Raw genomic sequence first — 15,082 nt, 5'->3', positions numbered from 1 at the left:
GTTGCTAAGTCTCTGACAGCAAGAACAGCCAGTGCGTTCTGTTTAGAGCTGGTGTGCTTAGGAAAGGCCATGGTGTCAGTCCGAGGAAGCTGTCTCTCTTGTTACCCCAGCCTGGCAACAGAGACTAAGCATAGCTAGAAGGTGACAAGTTCTTAGAGCCTTCAGAAAAACGCGTGCCCACCACATACATGTATACACTTCCAAGGACCTCTGTTGTCACGCGGCCCTATTGGGATTGTCACCCAGTACCCACAAAACCTGTTAGACTCTGGCCAGAAATATGTCCCCAAACACTTCTCTGTAGACACACAGGACCTTGTGTTTGAGTTGATAAATTATTCAAAGTGCAATGCTTTGAAACATTGTTGGAAAGTGAACTACAATATGGGTCAGCATTAAGGCACGAAGCTCTGGAAAGTGTTCAGTGAGCAGTCACCACTGCCTGATCCAGAAAGATGAGGCCAACCCTTCCCCAGGAGTCCCTGTGCTCAGGAACAGGCCGTTTGATGTTCCCTGCTTTTCTTCCCTTTGATTTTCTAGTGAGAGGCGGGAGGCAGGGGGTGGAGCACACACAGATAGGACACGCCTGAAGGGAGGACAGACGGACGCTTGTGAAGACCCCACTTGTCAGCTACTGGGTCTCCAGAGCTGTGGTTTCATTTTCTACCCATGCAGTTACCACCTTTTTTTGGATTCTTTTTTTATTCTATTTTTTGCATTTTTAGTTGTTAATAATGAAATGTCTTAAGCAATTTAAACAAGATCGGTTGTTATTTTTTGTTGAATTGTTACAGTTACTTCCTCCCCGTGGATTATCTTATCTGGTAAATTCCTTTGACCATTTCATACTTGTGTATAATATGCATTCTGACTGTCCCGCCCCCTCTTACTGCCCTCCTACCCATCAGTCCAGCAACCCAAGTCCCTTTTCCATATTTGTGTCATTTGGGGCATCCCTGTTTGTTTGTTTTGTGTGTGTGAATGAGGGAGCAATAGAGACCCACACACACACACACACACACCCTGAGTTTGTCCGGAGTTGTCCACGTGACTGCGGGTTTGGAATAGTCCATCGTCCATGGTGTATTATCGGTATACCCTCTAGACTCCCTATCGTATACCATCCAGTTCTATGGAAATCTAGGTAGTTGGTGCTGTTGGTGGCCTTTTTCTTATCTGAGGATTAATTAGCGTGTCGTTCAGTAGCAGAGCACCAGCCTTGTGCATTGGTCGCTTTTCCATTGCTGTGACAAAGCACCATGGCGGAGGCAACTTAGAGCCAAGAGTTTGTGGTTCCAGACGGTTAGAGGCCATGATGGCCGAGCAGAGGCTGCAGGCGGCAGGTGGTGGTGAGCAGCAAGCTGAGAGCTCCCATCTTGAAGCACAAGCAGGAAGCCAAAATGGGGAACTTGAAATGTCAGTAGTCGTTACGCTCTCAAAGCCCACCCCCAGTGGCATACTTCTTCCCCAAGGCCTCACCTCCTAAACCTCCCCGGCAGCACCAGGAACTGATAACCAAGCGTTCAAACGTCTGAGCCTCTGGCGGCCATTCTCTTCCAAACCACCACACTAGCATCGGTGAGACCTGAGGTCCCACTCCAACACCATAAAAATATAATAAAGCAATCTTTTTTTTCCAAAGTAAGAACTGTACATTATAGAAAGCAGAACATTTAATCAAGACTAAGAGCATAGGAATAGTTTATCCCTCTTATATATCACATTAGCATGGTATCCTTTCTGATGTTTTTATATGTATACATGTACTTTTCATATTATGTATTACCTTCATCAAACTCAAATTTCCCAACTTTCCCCTGACTGTTCTTATGTATGTGTTTTCTAAATTAAGACTCACTGGGTAGTGGTACAAACCTTTAATCTTAGCACTTGGGAGGCAGAGGCAGGCAGATATCCGTGAGTTCAAGGCCAGCCTTGTCTACATAGTAAATTCCAGGCCATCTGAGGCCATAGTGAGACGCTGTCTCAGGGGAAAGAAAAAAGGAAGTAGGACTCCGACTTGGTGACTGGTTCTGCTGGTGGCCACTCGTCCTGGGCCTCTCTCTATCCAGCACAGGTCTTCAGCTTTCCGAGTGATGCTGCTTTCCCACCACAAAATTCTGTGCCTCCTGGATCTGTCATGTTGCTTCCTCTTGGTGTGTTTTGCTTATTCTTCCAAACTCGTATAGTCTTAAGAACTGGAAATTTGTTCCAAAGGCTCTTTGGGCACAGTCAGTCAATTTTTACCAGAATCTATTCTCAGTTATATGTTATAAGCTTTGTTGCTGGAGGGCTTCTCTCCAGGTCCCACCAAGCCCCGCAGTCCCACAATCCACATATAAAATAATCACTCAGACGCTTATATCACTTATAAACTGTATGGCCGTGGCAGGCTTCTTGCTAACTGTTCTTATATCTTAAATTAACCCATTTCTATAAATCTATACCTTGCCACGTGGCTGGTGGCTTACTGGTGTCTTTACATGCTGCTTGTCCTGGCGGTGGCTGCAGTGTCTCTCCTCCTTCTTCCTGTTTCCCCAATTCTCCTCTCTCTTTGTCCCGCCTATACTTCCTGCCTGGTCACTGGCCATCAGTGTTGTATTTATATAGAGTGATATCCAAGGCAAAGCTTCATAACAATGCTAAGATTATTCATTAGAATGAGGAGGTAACATTCTGATCTTTCCATTGGAAAATAATGTCTCTTCAGACTCTCTCAGAACATGTGGCTTCCTAAATGATTTTTGTACCAGTTGACAATTCTTGCCAGCATGGATTTCTTTAGAGGTTGTTGAGAGAGGATTTCTGGCCTCTTATTATCTCTCTGGTCTTGTCAAGTCAAACTTCGCTGTCTGCTTGGGTCCTTTGTCCGTCCTAAACTATACAAGTGTGACCACATACATGGTTCTTTGCCTTCAGCCACCATTTATTTGTGTATGTTGTTGTTATTTTTAGAGTATCTTTTATTTATTCTTTGACAGTCTCATACACGGACACAATGTGTCTTGATCATATCTACCCCAGCTCGTCCTGTGTACTCCCCCAGGGCCTCTCACATACCTCTTCCCACCTCAAGTCCTCTTGGGGGTTGTTGTTGGGGCTTGGCTTTTTTTCTTTTTTTTGTAAGTCACTGAATCCAATTAGTACTGCCTACTGAGATGTTGACTGGATTTTCCGGCTTGACCTTGTACAGGTAGCAATAGTCACAGTGAGTGGGTAGTTCATTAATGCAAAAGCCATGCCGTGTCCAAATCTCAGTATTTCACAGCCCTCCTCCTCCTCCTCCTCCTCCTCCTCCTCTTCCTCCTCCTCCTCCTCCTCCTCCTCCTCCAGCTCGTTTGGCCCCTCTTCTGTGGCGTCGCCTGCGTCCTGTTTAGGGTGAGCACTCAGTGGCCACTCATTTTCATCATTTTGACCAGCTATGAATCTCTGCATTGCTGCCCGCTGAAGGAAGAGGCTTCTCTGGTCAAGGCTGAGAGGAACTATGCGTATAAACACAAATATTTAGAAAACATTTTTATGACACATCCATTTAGTGAGGCAACAGTAGTAGCTTCCCTGCTAGGACCCATGGTTCCTCAGGCCGTAAGCTTTTGGCCATGTTTGCAGTGCTGGGTACAAGTTCCCTCCTGACAAGCAGGCTTCAGATCAACCCCCCTACTGTCATGCCACCGATGCACCGGTCACTGACCTTCTTTGGCTAGGGAGCTCTATGAGCAGATCGTGAGTAGCTACATTAAATTTTTTTGTTCTTCACCAACCCCTAATCACTGTGGACTCATGAATTTTCATTCGTAATTTATTCATAAACGTAATTCAGTATGTTTCAGTTTATGTTAGTCATTCTTGTTGTGGTCAAGTTGTCACAGAGTTGGCTTGGGAGGCCCCTTCAAGGCCCCTTCTGATACAAGGTGTTTATGAGGGCTTGCCTCCGTGAAAAACCAGCAATTCTAAGCTCACCTCTTCCCTTCGCTGCTCTTCAGGTTCTATAGGCTTTCTCTTTACTTGGTTTTATGTTCCTTTCTTTAGTTTCTCACTGTGTGTTCAGATCGCCAGGAGGAAGCTGCCTCTGGCTGCTGACCCTCCAGCTGCTTTTTATGACCCCCATCTCTGTTGACCTTTCCAGGTACCTGTTTGCTCTGCAGGTGAAGCAGGACTTGGCTCAAGGCAGATTGACATGTAATGACACCAGCGCTGCCCTCTTGATCTCACACATCGTACAATGTAAGTTCTTTCCAGTTCCTTTGAGAATCCTGTTGGAATCACACCGTGGTCTGATTGAGGAGGAGTCACTTGCGCACAGAAACATGGTTAAGAATATCTGTGTCATTTTTGCTGTTACCGTGGATGCCCCTGGTAGAACAGAGACACTAACTTCATTTAACGGGATAGCCTCAAACATTACAAACAGAACCTCTGTGTTCTGGTGATACTAGATTTTTTTTTAAGGACAGATATACAGTGTTATCTCAGTTGTCTCAAAGGAGAAGCTTGGATGAACACGGGACAGGTGTACCAAATCCACTTTGTCCTGTTCTTGGACTTAGTAGTCATCACTGAATAGTCATCATTAGTGTTAGGACACAAAACTGATGCAGTTTTCACTTCTGCCCCAAGTAATTCACAGAGGGGAACGCTCAGGAAGCAAGTTTATTCTGCACACGGGCAGCCATTGCCTTTGAGGAGGGCCACAACCAAGTGACCTGGAAGAGACCTGGGTGCATGTTAACCCTGCTGCCAGAGGCAACCTGACCCTTCACTGACCACATCCTAATCAGGGTGGAAAAGAGTTTGCTCCGGGTTGAGAAGCCTGAACTTCAGTCCCTGGGCATTCAGAGTTTAGTCTTCACTGCCCTGATGGCCTCATTTCAGGCTTGCCCAGTCGCTGAAATTCATCCCCCGACCAGTACTTGGGTGCCCTCAGCATCCTGTGCGGACACACTCGGCACAGTGAAAATCTGATCCGCCTCATGCACATGTTCCACTGAGGCCCAGCAGGAGGAATTCTCTTTCACTTTCTGCTGTCATGTTGTTCAAAAGGACCCTTTCTGTGGCCTGTTTAGTGCCACACTTTTCAAATTCCTATGCTGTCTTTGGTGACGTCGCTGTCTAAATCGGCCCCTCACGTGACGCTGAAGGGCTGCCGCTGTCCTCAAGCGTACTGTGATATATGTTGTAGAGAAAATACGTGTGCTCGATGCGCTTCATTTGGGCATGAGTTCTGTGTGGATGAATCAGGGGTGTGTATTAAACAGCACATCCTTAGATAGAGCCACACAGAAAAACCAAAGTTGGTCATGCAAATGTCTCAAGTTTTTCAGGAATCTGACCCCAAATTTCCCTTCAGAGCAAATTCCATGTTCACAGAGACTTTATGATTATCATTTCTAAAGATTTGTTTTTTTAATTTATATGTGTTTATGTGTTTATCACATGTGTGGGTGCCCATAGAGGCCAAAGAGAACATAAAATCAGTTATAGTTATAGGTGGTTGTGAGCCTTCTGATGTGGGATCTGAACTCAGATCCTCTGAAAGATTAACAGGTGCTCTTAACCACTGAGCCATCTCTCTGCCTCTATTTACCCTTATTTTATGAGTGTTTGCCTCCGTGTGTGTGTGTGTGTGTGTGTGTGTGTGTGTGTGTGTGTGCGCGCGCGCGCGCGCATGCATGTATATGCAGTATGCATGCCAGGTATCCATAGAGGCACCAAGACTTCATAGGATCCCCTGGACTTATAGGTGGTTGTGAGCTGCCAAGTGGGTTCTGGGAATTGAATCCAGGTCCTCTGCAAGAGCAGCCAGTGCTCTGAACCACTGAGTCATCTGTCCAGCCCCTGTGTCTGTCTTGAATAGTAGGAATCGACTGTGCTTTCTCAAGACCAGATAGAAGAAGAGATCAAAGCTTCCATTCAGGCCCCTGATAACAATGTCTGCAGGCCTAGGCACCCTTCAGCTTTGTACACCATCTTCTGTGATGGAATGGGGATTCGATCCAGAAAAGGTAGTCAGGGAACACAGTCACTGGTTATGGCAGAGTTAACCAGTAAATGAGGGGTCCACCCAAGTGTGGCTGGGTGAGTTGCTTTCCCCAGGCACAGAGCCCTGGTCAGTACGCTACATTCTAGTCGCTTGTTACACAGGTAATAGGGTGCACAGGAAAGGCATGTGTCCAGGAGTCTGACAGACATTCGCTCACTGGTGCCCAAGGCACAGTTGTTTAAGGCTCAGGGCCAGATGTGTCCATGGTACAGCCATTTCTAGACACATGTTGAGGTTGCACAAGAAAACCCATTGTGTTGCCTGTGGATGAAAAAATCAGACAGTTGCAGTCTGACCTGTTATTTCTGACAATGTAAGAAATTGGTAAACTCTTAAGATAAAATAACAATTAAAAAGGCTTCATTGAGTTGTTTCCTTTCCCCCTCTGGTATCTCTTCTGTGACGACAGATTTGGGTTATCACATGTAAGAGTTTCAACAGCTGGTTTTGAAAAGTCCTGAAACTCCTGAGTCTGTTTACACTGAGTCATTCGACAATCACCCAGATGTAAAGGACGCATCTTGAAGCAGGACAGATGTGATTGGCAATCGAATGCTTCAAAGTCACTATGAGATAGACCTTTGAAGGTTTCTCAGAAAAGAAGTGATGAATGTCTAAGCTGATGGGTTCAACAGTGACCCTGATGATTCCACTACACATTGTTCATCTGTTTCAAAATGCCACACTTCCCTGTTGGTGTGTGTGATTACCATGTGTCAAGATAACAGTAAAACAGAAGAGAAACCAGAGTATGTGTGACTAAAAGATGGAGAATTGTGAAGCTTTCTTCACAACTACTAGCATCGGGGAGGGGTAGACGTCACTTTCCACGTTGCTCTGATTGTGAACTGCGCTCCCGTCCCCGCTCTGAGGCTGAGGCCTCCTCACAGTCCCCACCAACTGTGTTCATCCTGTGCTGCTGGTCAGATTTGGGTTTGCTGGCCGGGATGATAACACGTTCTGAACAGTTAACCCTGTGTGGCCTATTTTACTTTTCTGTTTCTTTGTAGCCGAGATTGGGGATTTTGATGAAGCATTGGACAGAGAACACTTAGCAAAAAACAAGTACATACCTCAACAGGATGCACTAGAAGACAAAATCGTGGAGTTCCACCACAGCCACATGTGAGTTGCACGCATGGATTCCTGTAGCCCTCCAGTTCTTGCTTTCTGCCTCCTGGCACATGGATATGCCTGTGCACGTGCTCATGCACACATGCATGCACACACACACACACACACACACACACACACACACACACACACACACACACCTATTGTATGACATAGAACAATGGCCGAAGGAAGAAGTACAGAGTTTCACTGAGGTGTTGTCCATTTTGGACTCTCAAAAAAAAAAAAAAAAATGCAGAGGTGAGTGTTTGAGACCCTAGCTCTGAGACAGCGACCCCAGAATGTAGAGGAGTGTGCAAGACTTGAGGACCATCCGATAATCAACGGAGCCAGGGGACCTATGTGTCAAGCCAGGCACAGTGTTAAATATGGGAAAACTCCGGAACTCTTGTGATCTCCCACTTTTGGCCTGGTTTGGTCAGGAGAACATTTTTCAAAGGACACTCACCACCTTTCCTTTTGTGGCTCAGAGGCAGACGTTTGCACTTGGTGACGGTAGGAGAGGCCTTGCATTCTGCTTGCAAGTTTAACTTACGTAAACTGGCCAAAAACTTGCTTACCACAGCAGTGTTTTTCTTTTGCATGACCTGGAGAAAACTGAGATCCTAAAATGCTGGGTGGCTTGGAGATGGACCATGGGGTTTTGTGTTAGCCTGGTAATGGGGCTTCTGTCCTCACCGTGAGGCTTTGGGGTCAGCAGATGGAGGCTGGGTGCCATCTGATCGGCAGCCCTGCTGTTCACCGTGAAGTGCCTTTTATTTCCCAGGAGAAACTGCTGAATCTGGAATGAATAGACATGGGGAACTCGGATCCCCAGCCTTTCTCTCCCCTCTTGCTTTGTTAGTGGACAAACCCCGGCAGAGTCAGATTTCCAGCTCCTGGAGGTGGCCCGTCGGCTGGAGATGTACGGAATCCGGTTGCACCCTGCCAAGGACAGGGAAGGCACCAAGATCAACCTGGCTGTCGCCAACACAGGAATTCTAGTGTTTCAGGTGTGGAGAACACAGTGCCTTTCCCCTGGTGAGGGAGGGGGAGGGGGCCCTTCCCCCAGGTTCATGTGGGTGGCAGGCTGACGCCTCTGGTGCTTATTCCCAAGTGAACAAGAAAACGTAAAGTCACCCAGGCCTTTGGCTTCTACAATGTTTGTTTGTTTGTCCCCTGGTCTCTGCATTCTTCCTTGTCCTGCTTGGAGATTCCACTTTAGAGTTTCGTTTGGGTTTAATAGATCTTTCAGAGCGTAGAACCTGATGGCTCCCAACAGGCCCGTGCTGAGAATACAGTGTACAGGAACGGTGATCTCAGATCCCAAATGAATGCATTCCATACTCGGAGGTGACATCTTGACACTTAGTTAAAATTTGACCCTTTTTTTTTTCCTTTCAAATTGATTTGTGTTTGACCAGCTCATTTGGGACTTCAGTATACCCAGTTTTAAAAGCACATGTGCTTTTGAGAAAGAACAGCCCTACAACGCACAATTTTCAGCAAGACAGACTCTGTCGCTGCATTCTTAACCTGCCCTGTCCTTAAAGGCGTTGTGACCCTCTGCTCTTCAGTGTGCGTGCTGTCCGTTGCCCGGCGTGGGGTGGCTTTAGACCAACGCTTTTCTACCTTCTTCCGGTGGTGTGATTGCTTCGTGCCTGCCCACAGTTAGTGTGCAGCTTCGCAGAGTCGCTGATGCAGGCATTGAGTCTTGTGAAAACACAGTAACGAACGCCCTTGTACTGGGGACCCTTTTCTTTTCTGTTTTGTAGAACCACCCGAGCTAGTTGGAAGGAGAGAGGTTTATGGTGTCACAATTTGATGAACTAAACTTCCAAAGAGCACACCACAGTCCCGACCCCTCTCTCTACATCCTTCACCATGGAGGAAAGCGTCACCAAGGCTAGAGCACATACCAGAGGGAAAGACCACAGCCACCAGGTCCCCTGAGAACTGAATTAATCCCCTCCAAAGGCACACCCTTATTCCTGAGGACCACTCACTAGAACCCATCTTTTAAAGATGCTGTTACCTCTTAACATTGCCACACTGGTGACCAAACCCCCAACATATGAACCTTTAGGGGACACACTTAAACTGTGTCCAAACCATGATCCCCTCCCCAAATGCTTTAAGCATAGCAGGACAGGAGCAGTGAGATCTGTCCGTAGGTAAAGACACCTGCCACCCAGCCTAAGGCCCAGAGTTCAATCCCAGAGACCCGGGAGCAGCCACCTACCTCCCTGCATCTCATGTGTGCCCCTCCCACACATAAGTCAAGAAATTCAATTTTAAATAAAGAATAAACATAAGTAGGTAGTCTATATTTGCGTGGTTATGTGGAAAGCGCCTACCTGTTTTTATGAAATTGGTCGGGTTTTGCTCAGGTTTAAAGCTGTAAATTTGTGCACAGCATGAATGCCTTTGTGAGTGCCACAGCTTTGCCTATGTCATGGGCTGCAGAAGGAGCTGGAGAAGGAGGCAGCTCAGTTGGTGAAGTACTTGTCACACAAGCCTGGAGACCCGAGGTCGCAGGCACCTACTACTAAAGCTGGGCTAGTGTCGTGCACCTGAACCCCTGCCCCTGGGGAGGGGACAGGAGGAGAGTTCCTGTGGCCATCCAAGTCAGTGAGCTCCAGTTTTAACAAAGCCCTGTCCCCGTGACCTCTGGCCTGTCCATGCAAGCTCGCTTGCTCTCTGTCTCTCTCTCTGTCTCTCTCTGGTCTCTCTCTCATTCTTGCTGTTGCTCTCTCTCACTCTCTTGCTCACTCTCCCTCCTTCTATTCTTTCTCTCCCATACCACACACACTTACTCACACACGCACTCATACACACATATATACATACACTCATTCACACACACACACACACTCTCGCACATTCATAAACTCACACGTACTCACACACAAACCTACACACATGGGTTGTAGCAGTTCCCCACTCTTGAATAGTGTCTGTTTGTGGCACACACTGAATATCACACAGTCACATCCTGAACAGTTGGGGCTTGGGGTCTCATAGCTGGTGTCATCAAGAATGTTTTGAAGAGCAGGACGTTATCTAAGCAAGAACTGCTCCCCACAGCTTTAACCTGCACAAATAATTCACGAATACCTGATTTTAAAAAGCAATAAACCAACAAACTTTTAACAAATCAGGCAGTGGTGGCGCATGCCTTTAATCCCAGCACTTGGGAGGCAGAGGCAGGCGGATCTCTGTGAGTTCGAGGCCAGCCTGGTCTACAGAGTGAATTCCAGGACAGCTAGAACTACACAGTGAAACCCTGTCTTGGAAAAACATTTTTTTTTAAAAAAAGGAAGAAAAAAAGAAAGAAAAGATAAAAGAGCAGTAAAACCCAGTGTTTTGTCATCACCATTAAATTTCAAAACTAAACCTTTAAATGTTTCTAAAAGTCACAAAGAGAGGAAAGAAGTACCATGATTGAATTCATGTGCTTTGTGTATATTTAATATGATCAAAATATTAGAAATTGCTAGACAGTTTAGTTGTGTGCAAAAAGGGAGTATCGTGGAATTAATCTAGCCCTTGCCTGATTTTTCCATTCCTACCACTTTGGATGACAGGGCATGTTGTTCATAGGGCTCTATTTATATTTACATATACATGTTTTAGTTTCCGTTTCTGTGAAATGAAGATAATAAATCCATCTCCCTGAGTTCTGTGTGTGGTCTGATGAGATCCAGTCTAAAAAGCCCTTAGTACAATACCTGGCCCTCCATGGTTATTATTGGTGTGCTGGTTGTCATGGTTTCATTTTATTTATCTTTTCATTACCTTGACCAGTGCCTTCCCTACATGAAGGCAGACATGGTTTGAATGCCAAATTCTATAATTAGTGAGAAATAACAGTGTAAGAGTGGATGGCATCCAGTAGACACGGAGCCTGGGAACCATCCATCAAAGGCTTTTCCTGCGCGATTGACCTGACCCTCAACCCTCTGCCTGGGGTTCCCATGTGCCTCTTGTGCATGGCCTGGATCAGCTCACGGGTTGCTCTCTTTTCTCAGGGTTTCACGAAAATCAATGCTTTTAACTGGGCCAAGGTACGGAAGCTGAGCTTCAAAAGGAAGCGCTTTCTTATCAAGCTCCGACCGGATGTGAACGTAAGTCACTCAGGAACATAAAGTGTGGAGACCAGCTGAGCTGTGAGTGGAGCAGGCTCTCCCAGGAGCTGGCCTGTAAAGATGGATTGGGGAGAATTGTGCATCCAGAAGCTTGGGAATGCTCTTGCTCTCCTCTGGGTTCTAGGAGGAAGGATAAAAAGGATGCATACCTAAGGAGAAGACCCTTTCCCTTCCCGACAAACAACTAGCCATGCTATAGCTTTGTGTCCACCGTGTGGCTCGGCCCTGGGACCCAGTCAGCGTTCTGCCATATCCTGACTGTCCTCACCTCTTAGAAGCAGGCCTGACTTGCTTGTTCTGGTGTTTCCTTACACTTTTAGGGAGCGTATAGGCTAAATGTATCGCTTTCAGTTTCCACAGAACCCCCAAAGGTGTCACCTACTCCGGAATGGGTTCCGAAAAGAGAATAGTGTCTTCTTCATCTGCCAAAAGCCACACAGGAGATGTACAATACATACCTGATGCCTGTCCCCATCCGGAACTGAGTCCTTTATCCCATGGGGCAGGGGGTGACCAGGGCAGTCTAGGTTCAGAATTCAGATGCAGTGTGTTGAGTGGATTAATGGGCCTGCCTGGAAAGCAAACCCCCCAATCAATGATTCTCTGTGGGAAAATGCAATTACAGTTACAGAAAGCCAGTTTCTGTGGGAATGACTACAGCATACACTGTAAGTTGAGTTTGTGCAAACTCCAAGAGCCCCCAAAATAGTTGGAGCTTCTGGGAACACTGAGGACTCTGGGAGCTTTTGTTTATGTAACATGGCCACTGAAATTGGAAACATTGAGTGTAGGAGTAGAAAATTGCCATATTCCTTCCAGAATCAAAAGACATCTAAGTTTGTCAGCTGAAAGTCATTAATACTTTTGTACCAGGGCACGGGGTGGGGGTGGAGTTCATTTCCTCTGTGGCTCTTCGGGCCACCTGGAGGCTTGTGCCTTCCACTATTTTATAAAACTGTGGAATTAAAAGTCAGCCTGGACAGGAGCCATGAGGAAGAAAACAGAAGAAAGAGACACAGTTCAGATATTTTAAGGAAGGGGTGTGTGTTAATACTTGAACTATTTTTAAGGAGGCAGCAGAAGCCAAGAAAATGAAGTTTTGTTTATGGATTCTACTAAGAAATGTTATGGCCGCACTCGGTCTATGTGCCTGTTTCCCATTATTTCCCGTAAGGAAGTCTGTGGAGAAGTGGCTGGGAAGTGACCTTGCCTCGGCATTAGGAACAGCACATTTTGCTCAGTCTTTGAATTAAAGATCTTGTAATGAAACACACAGTTATGAGTTTATTGGACAAATTCATTTCTGTTGTTTTCTCCACATTTCAACAGAATGATTGTGCATGGTACAGAGAAACTAAAAGCTATATTTCTTCTTTTTAGAGCTCATACCAGGACACCTTGGAATTCCTGATGGCCGGTCGAGACTTCTGCAAGTCCTTCTGGAAAATCTGCGTGGAGCATCACGCCTTTTTTAGACTCTTTGAAGAACCCAAGCCAAAACCAAAGCCTGTCCTCTTCAGCCGAGGGTCGTCATTCCGCTTCAGGTGAGGGGGCCGCTTCTCAAGCCTGTTTGCTCTCTGTGAAAACGTTTTCCTGAGACTTCTCCCATCCTAGCTATTGTGAGTCACAGCAGACAGGTAAGGCAAACCGTGGTTGGGTCTGTGACGGATGGTGGCACTGACTTGCGTATCCCAGCCAGCTCCATGTCACCTTCTGAGGGTCTGTCTGAACCTTCGGGAACTACTCAGCCAACTGCCATTCACAGTCAAGTCCCAGCATACGTCTCTAGATGAATTTGTTTATATCATTTAGGAATCTCACGCACGAATACAAGGTGTTTTGATCAAATCCATGCCCACACTTCCCCTCCAGTTCCCTCTGTACACCGACCACCACTTTTCCTTCCCAGCTGCTCCCAGTCTCCTTTAAGCCATTCATGATGCCCACTTAGTGCTGCCCATTTGTGGTTGGGGGTAGGACCACCCACTGGAACAGGACAGTCTGTAAGAGGCTGTACCCGAAGAAAACTGAGCTTTTCTCCATCAGTTGCCTGTAGCTCTTTGTGTGAGTTTGTCTTTTAACGGTTCTGGGGCCTTGAATCCAGGGGCCTTGTGCATTTTAGGCAAGTGCTTTACCATGGAGCCAATCCCTAGCCACACTCATACAGAAAGGAGTTTATCATTGCATGAGTTGGCTGTTTGAAACCTGGAGCTTATGCAGGGACACTTGGCTCAGTCTGGGAGGAAGGGACTGGACCTGCCTGGACTGAGTCTACCAGGTTGATCGCAGTCCTCGGGGGAGGATTTGCCCTGGAGGAGGTGGGAATGGGGGGTAGGCTGGGGGTAAGGGGAGGTTGTGGGAGGGAGGAGAATAGGGGAGCCCATGGCTGATATGTAGAACTGAATGGTATTGTAAAATAAAATAAAGGGAAAAAAAAGAAAGGAGTTTATTTAAAAGCAAGTGTCTCATTTGCCTTAAGCATTGCGTCATAGATGGGTGCATAGACCTGACCATCTTAGGTCCACGTTTTCATTTACTTTTCAAACAATACTGACTTCGTACTGTAAGGAACACTAGTCTAAGTATAGACAGAGAACTAAGTTTTCCCCACCCTCACAGATGGACAGACTCCTGAGATGGTGGCCTCACAACCAACCATGGTTAAGTGGGTTTATTTAGTTGAGTGTTTTGTCTTATTATATATAAGGAAAAGAGATCAAGTGGACAGAAACCCTGAGGTTCTTAGGATTGCTTTTATTCTTCCTGGCCTGCGAAGATACGGTTTTGTTTTGTTTTGCTTTGCTTTGCTTTTTCGAGACAGGGTTTCTCTGTGTAGCCCTGGCTGTCCTGGAACTCACTCTGTAGACCAGGCTGGCCTCTGACTCAGAGATCCTCCTGCCTCTGCTGGGATTAAAGGCTCCTAGCAAGATGTGTTTAAATGCAGACGCCTCCATGTCACGTCCCTTTGTTTCAGTGGTCGCACTCAGAAGCAGGTTCTGGACTATGTTAAAGAAGGAGGCCACAAGAAGGTGCAGTTTGAAAGGTAAGGAGCTCCTTCTAGCCAGTGCCATTCTCTCTGAGTAACAAAGACTTCTTCATCCAGCCCGGGGTGAGATATGGTCAACCACATAGTCAGCCTCAGCAAGTCGAGGGTTGGACAAGGACATTTTAGGACCCTGGGTACTCACTCAAGACAGAACGAGGTGGGAAGACGGGGGCAGGTGAGGGGAGAGAGCTGACGGAGGGCTGAGTGTGCCCAGTGTCTTACAGGCCTGTTCTGATCCTCAGGAGTCCCTACGTGCTTGAGAATGTGACTTGCGAATGGTTCTATTAACTTTAGTTAGGTAAGGTTGGGAGAGAACGCACAGGATGTACGGTGATTGCACTTTGCCACTAATGCTGTGGCTCCAGTATTTGCCAGGCTCTGCTCAGGGCCCCTTGCTTCACGCTGGCTCTGGGTGACCAGTGGTCAGTGGTCATTTATTCTCTGCTTAAACATGGAGACCCTGAGACTGACACATAGAGCGAGTAGCACAGGTCTCGAACTGGAAAGGAGGCTAGCTCCAGAGCCTAGAGCCTGTCAGTGTTTCTGGGCTTCCCAAGGGAGAAGCAGAGCCCGAGCAAGACTAAGCTGAAGGGCGAGGAGTGAAGTCATGGCCTAAGGCCTCTCAGCTGCCCGTGAGTGTCTGTGTTTAATCTCCTTCGGTTGCTCATGTTAGTACATTGAATATTTCCCTGGCATATGGACAAGATGTAGTGGCTGTTCCTGTTGTTATAGCTT

At 46.7% G+C, this 15,082-nt stretch overlaps 1 protein-coding gene across 3 annotated transcripts in view; it reads left to right on the top strand.

Annotated features, from left to right (window-relative positions):
• Nucleotides 1–15,082, top strand: part of Farp1 (FERM, ARH/RhoGEF and pleckstrin domain protein 1) — a 276,756-nt gene that overhangs the window by 210,295 nt on the left and 51,379 nt on the right. For all 3 annotated transcript variants that reach the window (XM_028868230.2, XM_028868231.2, XM_028868229.2), the window contains exons 6-11: nucleotides 4,127–4,224; nucleotides 7,051–7,165; nucleotides 8,019–8,166; nucleotides 11,185–11,280; nucleotides 12,682–12,845; nucleotides 14,276–14,344. In XM_028868230.2, the coding sequence (XP_028724063.1) occupies nucleotides 4,127–4,224; nucleotides 7,051–7,165; nucleotides 8,019–8,166; nucleotides 11,185–11,280; nucleotides 12,682–12,845; nucleotides 14,276–14,344 (690 nt within the window). The remainder of the gene's footprint in view (nucleotides 1–4,126; nucleotides 4,225–7,050; nucleotides 7,166–8,018; nucleotides 8,167–11,184; nucleotides 11,281–12,681; nucleotides 12,846–14,275; nucleotides 14,345–15,082) is intronic.

This window comes from Peromyscus leucopus, chromosome 9 (genome assembly GCF_004664715.2).
Source record: "Peromyscus leucopus breed LL Stock chromosome 9, UCI_PerLeu_2.1, whole genome shotgun sequence".
NCBI lineage: Eukaryota > Metazoa > Chordata > Mammalia > Rodentia > Cricetidae > Peromyscus > Peromyscus leucopus.
This window is presented reverse-complemented; position numbering and strand designations above follow the sequence as displayed.